The following is an 11816-nucleotide window of genomic DNA, read 5'->3' as shown; positions in this document are numbered from 1 at the left end:
AACTTTTTATGCTATTAGTGCTTAGTGTATTCAATCAACCTTTATTTATACAGGTAAATCCCATTGAGCCTCGAGGATTCATTTACAAGAGAGACCTGATTATTGTATTGTTTATGAGTATTGTTTAGCTGATGTTTTTCTTAGTTCATATCTTAGATCTTATTACTATTTTTCTTTTACATTTTATTGTTGGATATAACTGGGACCCTGTGTACATAATCTTGTTCCAACACATGTACCACATGGGATGCAAATGACAGATAAATCTCTCTGACTCTGACTTATGAAACAAGTAAGATGCTAAAAATTGCAATGTTTGCTGCAGATAATAATTTTGCCTGGATAAAAGCGGTCTTAGTATGAGTTCATAAAAAGTCACTTTGAATAACAAAATCAGATAAACGACCAACATATATAATCACCGACTCTGTAACCGGAGAGGAATCCCATAAGAAACTGAGTCGCATCACTAAATAGAAATCCATGCAAACTCACTCACCAGCGGCTCTGCCATGATAATGCGAATCTTGCGTTCCGAGAGCAAGGTGAAGTTGGCAAACAGGCTTTTTAGGACAAACTCGCCCGGCTTGCTCTCAGGGTCCACGTTGACAGGAGCCATGACGACTGGACCCTTCCTCTCTCCCAACGTTGCACTGGCTGGTGGGATTGGGGGCTTCAATCCCACTGGAGAAGCTGAAAATAGCAAAGTAGTGCTCTTTTTAGTATTTTTGTCATTTTAAAATGAGTTTTATTTTGTTACCTAACTTTGGTTATTTATTAGTGGAGTACTTCATAATATTGTTTTGTTTTTTTCTATCATATGATACCAGGAAGTAGATTTAAGAGCATTTATTTCTAATGACCATCCATTTATAATTTATAAAGAGCCATTACATAAAACTGCATATCTGTGTTCTGCTAAAGGTAAGCATTGATGCCATCGATTTGTGCAGCCAAGACAGAGCTTTGATTTTAAACCTCTAACTTTAATCTTCGTCATTGGATTTTATTATTTTTTCAGCTAATCCTCTCTGAGCCATGACTAAATATTGGTATTTAACTTTGACAGGGGGCACATGCCAAAGAGAAAACACACTCACGCTTGCAGTCCATGCATACTTGCTCTGAAAGTTGTGTTTTCACTTTCACTGATGATTACAACACTAGACAAATTGATTACCATTAATTCTTACATAATGTCATAATGAAAAGGTATTAAAGAATGAGAGGAATCTAGCAGAGTAACGTAGAAGTAGCCCCCAAAACTGACAGTTTTCTTCTTCTTCTTCTTTCAGGTTTTCCCTCTTTAGGGTCACCACAGCGAGTCATCCTCCTCTATCTCACTCTGTCCTCTGCATCCTCTGTCCTCACTCCAAACTACCTCCATGTCCTCTCTAACTGCATCCAGATATCTCCTCTTTGCCCTTTTTGTCTTTTCCCTGGCAGCTGCATTTCTAACATCCTTCTACCAATATACCCACTGTCCCTCCTCTGGACATGTCCAAACCATCTGAGTCTGGTCTCTCTAACTTTATCTCCCAGTTGTTCAACCTGTGCTGTACCTCTGGTGATCTCATTCCTAATCTTATCCAACCTTGTCACTCCTAAGGAGAACCTCAACAACAACCCCAAAAACTGGCAGTAATTTCCCCAAATTGATCCACAATTTGAGCTGCAGACTACTGTTGTTTACAATTAATCACAAGTAATGCAGTTAATGCAATTTGAAAATTAATCATATGAAATTATCACAACACATTATGAGTTAACAATGTTGGATCTAATTGACCTTTTGTGATTATGTGACATGAACTCAGAGAGGTGAGAACTAACTCCCAGAAGCCTCTTGGCCTCAGACGACAATCAGTTTGAATGAAACCCAAGTCCTCACATGAAGCAAGCACACGTGGATGCAAATGCAAACATGCATAAGCTTACCAAGACCCTTTATGAAGCTGATGACACTTGCCCTACTCCATTTAGTTGGGACTTCCATGATCCAGAACAACAAAAATTCTCCGTTAGAGTCTATGAAGTGGGAAGAATCAGTTGGGCGGTGGAGCAATGGGACCTCACAGGGAGCTAATGACAGCTTTCATGATTTTGGAAAATTATTTCCTTTCAATAGGATATTTCTTAATTATTCAAAAACTTCTCAGTACAAAAACTATTCACATCGCATTCATGTCTGGTTCTGACATGGCCAGTTTAACCAAAGTTAAAAATATGAAGCTCCATCCTTGAGAAAAAGACAGTCAGACAAAATGAAAGATGGGTGAGAAAGATGTTACGAACACAGCATTTCAACACTTTCTCAAATGCAATCCAACGGACACTGGAAAAAAAAGTTGTATCCAGTTCTGAGGAGCCATAACCGGATTGAAAGAGCCCACGTGAAGACGGCTCAACTCTTCAAAACTAAACAAGTCACAGAGGAGTGAGAGCGTCCTTTCAAATTAACAGCCTGATTCTGTTGTGAGTAAATTACCAAAAAACATCAAAAGTTTTCCAAAAGTCTTGCTCCAGCAAAGGTTGGGATAGATCAGAGGCAATGCAGGGCCCCATGCATGACAGCTATACGAGCCTACAGAACAACTATCAGTTTCTACTTGAACTTCTGCTCTGCCTCCGACCTGCCACCTTTTCTTCGTGCAGCAGCTCCCGTGACCTTGGAATCCTTCAATCTCATTAGGGGGAAAAAAAAGGACCTGAAATGAAGTGCTTCTTTGAAAGCGGCTGCGTGGCTGTCTTTAAGTTGTCAGTAGGAGTTAAGTGGAGTCGGCTCCTTGTGGAGGTCTGACCAGAAGAGTTGGGCTGGAATTTCAACACTGTTTCGAGACGGAGCCAAAGGGGAGGAGTGAGGTGCTATAAATAGACTGGCGGTCACTCTCTTACATACCCACCACTCCCACTGACCCCTACCCATACATAAGTATACAGGCATGCAAAGAAAGGAACGCACACATGTGGACAAAAGTGTAAATAAGAGAAATTAAGTCGTGGGGGCAAACTAAATGTGCAAAGTTGACTCCAAAAAGAGACAATTATAAGAACATAAACACGAGGTGAGGGAAAATGCTTGTGTGACTGTGAACATGTATGTGCTTGAGCCTTGTCAGGGGAGAGAGGAGATGAGTAGAACGACGTAATGGTGCCTGATTAAGACAAACTGGAGCACTTCCTGGGACCTTTGCAGTGGTTTGCATGATTCAGCATTTCTTTCATAATTTGCATGATTCAGCATTCTGATGACTCATCACAAATCCTGTATGTTCAGTCATTGTTGTTCACGTTTAATCGTGTTTTATAGCTCATATATTTTGCCTGAGATACTGTGTAAGTAAGACAGACAAAGTAAGATAGAAAAACAAGATGGTTTATTAAAATATGTCAGGGAAGAGACAGAGATAACAAGGAGATTACAACCAATTGCTGTTCATGTCAGTAAATATGGAATTATTTTCTTTTAGTTTGGCATCTTGATAAAAATTCAATGCACTACTTGGCTCGACCTTTGAAAGACTTTACGATTCTTGCTTTATTTTTATTATTTTTACAGTTAAAAACAATTATAATGCACACTGCCTGCTGCATTTCAGGCAAAAGTTTAAAACTAAAATCTATATTGAGAAGAGACAAGAGTTATAGTTTTGGTAAAATCTTGAGAAAAAAAACATTATGCATAGTCTAAAAAAGTTAAATCTGGTCCTCTGTCAGTCCGAGAGGTGTTTGGGGTGTTTGTCAGAGAGACGAAATGTTTCTACATTTTTTGTTGTTTTGCTTTGTTTTGGTTTTTTTTGAATGTCCAGAGGACCAGATTTAACTTTTTTAGATTTTTCTACCTGGATTATTGAGCATGCATCAGGATATTATGCATAGTCTTACACAATATCAGAAGCTCTGACACAATCTGTTGGCACTCATGTTATGTGTTGGGAAAGACTCACAGCTACAACCAAAGTCAAAATGTAGCTCAGCATCTGTAAATGGACTGAGTTATAACCATTTTTGTGTTTGCTGAAGTTAGCTTGCTATGGCAACCACATCTAACTGGATTGATGCTAAACCTTAATCAGTTTTTGATGCATAACCAACAATTACTTTCTAAAAATTTTGTTAAAATCCATCTAGTGGTTAACAAAATATTTTACCAACAGACAAACAGCGTCAACTCCAAAAGTCGTAGGCAAAGTTTATGGCAAAAATCTCACATCATTTGTTCGAACTTACATTTTATGCTATGGATTAGTCTCAGCTAATACCACAGCTCATTAAACAAAAAACTGACAGCGTTATAGCTATTTTATAATAGCAAAGGCTGCTTAGGTGGGGTGGCTAATTTGAATCAAGTTGACTCTAAAATGTAAGTGTTTGTACAAATATACCCACTCATAACTTTCTGAAAGTTTCAAAACAATCTGTCCATTGGAACACGAGATATTTTGCTAACAGGTTAACATAGACACACAGACTTACACACACAAGAAAACAAAGCAAAAACCATCACTGCCCACCTTTTCCCTTTTGGCGGCGGGCAATAAGAATATCGGATTACATCATGCTTTCATGTGAGCATACCCCCCCCACACACACACAAACAAAAAAAGTGTGTTGAAATTAAGGACAAAATGTTCAGTCCTCTAATACGTGTTGTTGAATTTTGTAAGATACGTCTAAAATGTGTGTTTTTGCAGTTTCCTGGCAGTTTCTTGGTAACACTGCCTGAATGAGTCACTGCTAACAGCACAGACAATAACGTTGAACGCACTCTTCCTTTATCCTTCGGTGGCGGTGATAATAACAACAAGGCTGAAGGTTACATTCTAAACTTGCTACTAAATCTGAAAATTTTTCAGTTTTGTGTGTGATTTTACCAAAGATAGTTTTAAAAAAAAGCACGTCATAAGATTAAATAAGTTTAACTCCGTTATGTCAGCTTTTTATCTAGTGATTTCACTGCATAAGCGATGTAAGCATCAGCTTTTTAATTCCAATGCTGCTCATCGCCATTATGACTTCACAGCAAACGAACCTCTACATATGAATTTGGCACAAATGGCTGTAGCAACTTAGAGTTTGAAGACGGAAATACATTTTGTCTTGCTCCCATACATTTCTTTTAAAAAAGTAAATAAATGCCATTAAATCCCTCCCTTCTTATTTCAACATAGCTACAGTCAGCTAATTACTACCATGGAGTAAAACATAAATAGGAATCTAATGACCACTCACAGAAGAGTGCATGTCCACAAAAGGAAAACTTGTAAAACTTAAATATCATCACAATACAGCATAAAAAAATAGCCGCCTGACAATGTATCTGCATCGTCTCCATCATCAAAAAGTAACTTATGTCACATTATTGGTAAACTGCAGGTTGCACGGTGATGTGTCCCAGTAGGGCAATGAGACTGAGATGCTCTTAGCTTATTTTGTCTCAATCCACTGCTGTGCAAGTTAGAACACAATGTCCAGTTGGAAACTGATGATGTTCCTGGGGTGTTTGTTCAAGTCTTCCTCAGAGTGTCTCACATCTCTTTGGTAAACGGTAACAAGGAAGCCGAAAGATGTATTGGATTCTACCAGTTAGTACATAAACCGCAAAAACAAGAGCAAGTGAGAACAAAGTGCTGAATGACATTGCTGAAATCTGCTGAAGAAACTGAAATGAGTTGTTAAAGCAAAAAGAGGCAAAAGCTAGATAAAAACTGAGTAGCTAAATGCTAACTACAAGCAACAACCATTTAGCTAAAGGCAACAACAGCTTGCTATATTTAATAAGTAGCAAAAGTCTAGCAAAAAAGTAGTTATAGGTGAGTTTAAGAGGAAAAATAGCATAAGAGGACAAAAATAGAGAAAGTATACTAGAAATGATTTTACAGAGAACAATATTTCTAAAATAATTCAAGAGATCTCAGAGTACTTCCATAGGAAACATATTTTTATACAAAGTTAAATATTATAAAAAGTAAAAAGTTACAAAAAAACAAACATAATAGAACCCAGTTCTTGAATTAGCTGAACATTTTGAAACATGAATGGCTAAAATAGCAAAGTGTGTTGAAGCAGTTAGACTGCAAAAAAATAAATGAATACTGGAAATAGTGTGACTGCTGAATCAGCATTCACACTAATAAAGTTGACAGACAGAAGTTATTGATAACTTTCACATCAGATTAATATTTTAGGTATTATGATTGTATGTATTTTTAGATGTATTGCATCGCCAGCATGGAAGATTCAGTAAAAAAAAAAAAAAAAAAAAAAAAAAATTGTAATCTGTGCTGCCACTCTAACTTTCTGTCCCACAGAGGGTTAAAGTGGCATCTAACCCTGGGGGGAGTTAAGGGCAAATGAAGGCAGAGGCAGATTTCCACCCAAAGTTTTTATGCTATAAGCAGGGAATTCAAACCAGCAACCTTCAGACCACAGGCTCACCTTCTCTAACCTCCGAGGCACCACTCAAAGATTTCAAAATGTTAAATTTGCTGTAAATTTCCAGTACCATGATGCTAATTGTGTTAGCTATTATGAGGCATTTTCAATGGTAAGTTAGCATTTATGCTAATTGTTCGTTTGCAGCCAGTGAATAATAGTTGTTTTGTTTATTTTTGCATCTTATTCTGCACTTTGTATTAGGCATAAAAATATATAAATCATTGTTAATTTACGTAAAATAAGCCATAGTCATTTCAATTAATAGTTCATTTGTTTTGTTTCCTTAAGTTTCAGTTTCATAGTGTTTGGGATAAACATCATGAGCCTCCTCCTGGTGGTGATTCACACATCTCATAAGTAACATGCATCAGTAATTGTTTTATAATTGCAGCCTTCTGGATTGTTATTGAATTGTAATGTACCTAAATATTCCCACCGCTATGGCTGACCTCAGAGTCAAAGATCTTTAAAACTGCAACTTTAAAACTGTGATGTTTAGTTAAAATAGAAAACTGCTGAGAAGTACAATTTACCTTCAACCTCTAGAGTGGGTACTTCCTGCTCGACAACTTTCATTTTTCAGTTATGTAATACTGACAAACATTGACAATGTAGATCTAGCTATTAAATTTCTTGTACCTCGGACACACATAAACAAAGCCTGGGAGATAAACTAATAAATCTTGAATCACAACAAGTGCTATCTGTTAGCTGTACTCACTGCCTCCTAAAGATTTGAGCAGAGACTTCAGGCTGATGTCAAAGAACCCTGAATCTTGCTGGCTGGTCGCCATGGTTGCAGAGGCTAGGTCGCCACGGTGACAGGCAGCACAGAAGAGGACAGGACGGCAGGCTGATGCGTTGAGGACGGAGCAAGTGAGAGGAAGAAGAGATTGTTCTGAGAGCCAAAGACAGAGAGATGCGGATGTTGCGGCTGTCTGCTGCTGAGAATGCGTGTGTGCATCGGTGGGAATGTGTGTGTCAGAGGAACAGACAGCACACTCAGCCTTTCCTGAGCTCTGTGATGCTATCTTGTTGGCTAACTCCCTCCCATCCTCTCTCTGTTTTGCTCGCTCAGGACAGCAATACACAGATGTTGGGAAGCGAGCGGCCAATCCTCTTAGAGGAAAGAGGACGAGAGGGATGGAATTAGAGGACAGCATCCAGCAAATGAGACTGAATGGGAAGGAGCGTTAACACAACGTCAATATAAGTTGTAAACAAAATAAAAGAGGGCTCAGAAAATGAGATCTCTTGTGAGCTGAAGCAATGTTTCTGTTTTACATTGTGCTGATTACAGATGCTGTAAGTCTCATCAACCAATGAGTTAAGAGAAACAATGACAGGCAGACTGAGCCAACCAATCGTTAACAACTTTTCTGTGGCACCACCTCATCCAGATGACACCACATACAAACTCAGTCTCGTTTGTTTTACTTATCATCATGACTCGGACCACTTGCAACAGCAAATTATTAAATGCTGTTTTCTTTCTTACTAAAACAAGACTTCATCACTTTGAAAAAACAAACAAACTAAAAAACAGACAAAAACCTCAACAACTAAAGACCTAGCGTTGCTTGAAGGAATGCATATTGTTTGCCACATTTTTATGTCAGAGTTTTAAAGTAAGATCATTTTGAGTTGAGAAATGACGGGAGTTGTGTGATTTTGTATGACTGATAGTGCTCAGAGGATGTGTCGAAAACAACTTGCCTACTACCACATCAAATGTTAGCACAGTGTCTGTAGAATAGAGATATTTTTATGTTGGCTAAGGATGGTTATCTGTGGTGGCCATATTAATTTAATTTACCCTCATTTTCAAGAGAGACCTGTTTGGGAGCAAATGGTGGGGTTAATGCCCTTGCTCAAAGGCCCAGAGTGGGGTAAATGAGGGTGGAGGCAGTTGTGGGTGTTTCACCTGTTCCACCCACATTTTGATGTTGTCAATCCAGGGAGTTGAACCTGTGACTTTTTGATCACAGGACCATCTTCTCTAACCTCTGCGCCACCACTCCCATCTCCATATTGAATGGGGCTGATCGCTAATATGAATCAGCTGTAGATATATATCCAGTAATTATTTCTGAATGTTTCTTTGAAATTTGCCCAGCGGTTTTTGAGATATTTTGCTAACGGTACAGACAAATGAACACTCCTCATACACAGACACAGGCAAAAACATTATCGCTCCGCTCTTGCCTTTGGAAGTGGGCGATAATAAGGAAGATATTGATAGTGCTGCACATCCTGACTACGATCATTCCTCTTTTATCACTCCATATATGTTCCCTTAAGATACTTTATGACAAATAAACAATAAAGGAGACAGTTCCCTCTCTCGAGATTAAAAAGTCAAATACTCTCTTTCCTGACCAGCACCCACTCTAAAAGGTATAAAGTTGATGTTATGGTTTAGTGACTAAAAGTAGAAGTAAAACCGCAGTAGGGCCCTGGGTGAACTGCAGCGGGGCCACAGGACGTGTGTACAGTGCAGGGAGGAGGAACGTAATGATGAGTATAACATACAGGAACATGGAAAGCTGCAGGACACTGGAGAGTTATGGAGCACAAGATGGCCTGATTCATATAAAGAGGCAATTAAAGCCTAATCTCAAAGGAGGAGAAATACAGCAGAAAATCACTGCAAACCTAATCCTGTCTGCAACATGTTTACTCGACTAAAGCAGTACATTTTAAAACAAACAATATGGAAGAAAAAGTTCCTAGTTAAGATGCTCTTTATCTGTTTTCACATCGTTAGCTCTACTACGTCACCAAGGTTCTCCTTGAATGTAAAGGAAGCAGCGCTGGAGAAAACTGCAAATGGAAAAGCCTTGTTGAAGCGCACCTCATGGCCACCATAGGAAAATCTAATCGCATTCATGAGATAGGATGTCTTACACCAAGTAACAGCTACTCTTGTTTTTTTGAGCTGCAAGTTAAAAATCGTAAACACAAACAAAAACTGACAGAGCTCATGGGATTCCACACATTCTGTGCAGAGGCCTGGACATGCCAGCTGCTGGAGTCTGATTCATACAAAGACTCACATGCATACACACATATAATCATATATACATATATATCATATATGCACTTAAATGATTAAACAAGATGTGAATCGCACTGTATGTCTCAAAGTGTGTTAAATCTTTGTTTTGAGGAGATTGTAATGAAATGCATAAATCCTTTAAAACGGTCAGTTGCTTGAGATTTCTATCAGTGACCAAGGTTTTCACACCAAAACAGCTGAAACCATGTTCAGCATTTTTATTTAAAATATGTCCAAACCAAGTTCAAAGATTTTACTTGCAAATATTTTACAAAATGTAAACAACAACGACTGCTAAAAAACACACCAAAGTTATTGTAAAATGCAGATTGTTGTGGAGTTTTGGGTTAATTTGTGTTTTTCCACACTAAGGGAAACACGTTACAGTGCTGAGATAAAGGTTCACTCAAGCTTTCAGAAATTACAATTTAACACCAAACATTAAAAATAAAAAAAATCTCAGTTTGTATGTATCCTTTATGATTGTCTATTGTTGTCTTTGTTATCCACTGTTGTCATCACTCTGTTAAAATCAGGTCTCTCTTGTAAATGAGTCCCCGAGGCTCAGTGGGATGAACCTGTATAAATAAAGGTTGAATGAATGAATTAAGTTTATAAGAGAACTCTATCCAAGCAATGATTTAGTAAAATATTTTCAGTAAGTTTTGTTGGTACCCGAATGACTGGAACGGCAAGAAAATAAAACAAGAGGGAGCAAGCCTTTACTTCAGCAAACTAATCCGCATGAAAACACTTCAGGAGAAATAAGATGTGAATTTATTGAAGACGTTGCAGCTTTATGAGCGGAAAAAGATTTTAAACTAAAAATAAATAAAGCTCCAGCTGTTTAAGTGAAGTCTAGCCAGAACCTCAGTCTAAGAATGCCAAGTCTGTGTTGAAGCAGCATCATGAAGAATGCCTATTAAGAATAAAAATAAATAAAAGTGTCGTCAACAAAACAACAAATAAGACGCCAGTGTAGTGATCAAATGATGATCATTGATCAGTCAAAGAGGTCACAATTACAATAATGTGACATAGTTTCTGTAATAACTGATACATAGTGTGAATTTTAGTTTTATAAGTGAAGCACATTTATTTTACCAAAACAAATGCACTAACTCTGATACATTAAAAACACATGTGAGGGGTCAGAACTTTAGGAGCCAGTTCCTCTTATTTTCTTACTTTTGGAAAGAATCACAGCAAAGTTACAATTTTCCTTATTATAAACTTTAAAATCCTGTCAGTTCAAACTGTGTGCTGAACATTCACAAGAGGTCTTAAAGACGCCTGCAACACTGTATTTTAGCGTCAAGAAAACTAGTTCTGCTAAGAATTGATGGTGAATAACTGTTTATGGTTAGAGCAAATAAAGAAGACAAATAATTTTAAATCTTCTTTTGTCAAATAAACAAACAAAAATATTATTAAATAAGTAATGTCTTTTTTTACTGGACAAAAAAGTGCACCCAGCTTTAATCGATGACTGTAACAATGACGGGCCTAATGCCAAACTTTTTATTCCTTTGTGGCTCCTCAGACTGATGAAGTCCTTTGGATGAAAGACAAAACATCTCAGCAAAGAAAGAAACCGTCCAGATGACCTAACTGAAGATTGTTGGATTTTTACTTGGAGCATAAACTCTGATGTTTTATTCCTTCAGTTTTTACATGACTACGTAACGTGTCCTTGAGAATACAGTAGTCCCTCGCTACTTCGTGGTTTGTTTATCATGGACTCGCTCTATCGCGGCTTTTCAAAATAAGAATGGAGATGACACATTGATTGATGGATGAGCTGCACGATAGGCATGGCATATTTATTTAAAATAAATTATTTTCAATTATTTAGCACCTGCTGCACCTTTGTGCAACCCATACTGCAGGATAAACTTCCTGCTGCAGCTGATCAGCTGTTCACTGTGTAGAGCAGACAGGTGGGCGTGGTCAAGAACGCTTGCAGGTGGCAATGAGAAGATGAGGCAGGGAGCTGAAATCATGACATTCTGTGCTCTTTTGGAGCGTTTAGAGTTTAGAAACATTGTCTAGAATATTCCAAAAGTGTGGGAAGGGTTTAAAATGCTGTATATATATAAATATCTATCTATCTATATATATCTATATATCTTTATCTATATCTATATATGTACATATATATATATAGATTTATATGTATATATACACACACACACACACACACATATATGTATACATATATATATATACATATATATATATGTATATATACATATATATATATATATATATATATATATACATACATATATATATATATACATATATATACATATATATA

General features: G+C 37.4%; 1 protein-coding gene across 1 annotated transcript in view; it reads right to left on the bottom strand.

Annotated features, from left to right (window-relative positions):
• Positions 1–11816, bottom strand: part of fryb (furry homolog b (Drosophila)) — a 59636-nt gene that overhangs the window by 44736 nt on the left and 3084 nt on the right. The window contains 1 exon segment of the mRNA XM_037688299.1: positions 500–693. Coding sequence (XP_037544227.1) covers positions 500–693 — 194 coding nt within the window.

Source organism: Nematolebias whitei, chromosome 14, assembly GCF_014905685.2.
Source record: "Nematolebias whitei isolate Nwh7 chromosome 14, NemWhi1, whole genome shotgun sequence".
NCBI classification, from domain to species: Eukaryota; Metazoa; Chordata; class Actinopteri; order Cyprinodontiformes; family Rivulidae; genus Nematolebias; species Nematolebias whitei.
This window is presented reverse-complemented; position numbering and strand designations above follow the sequence as displayed.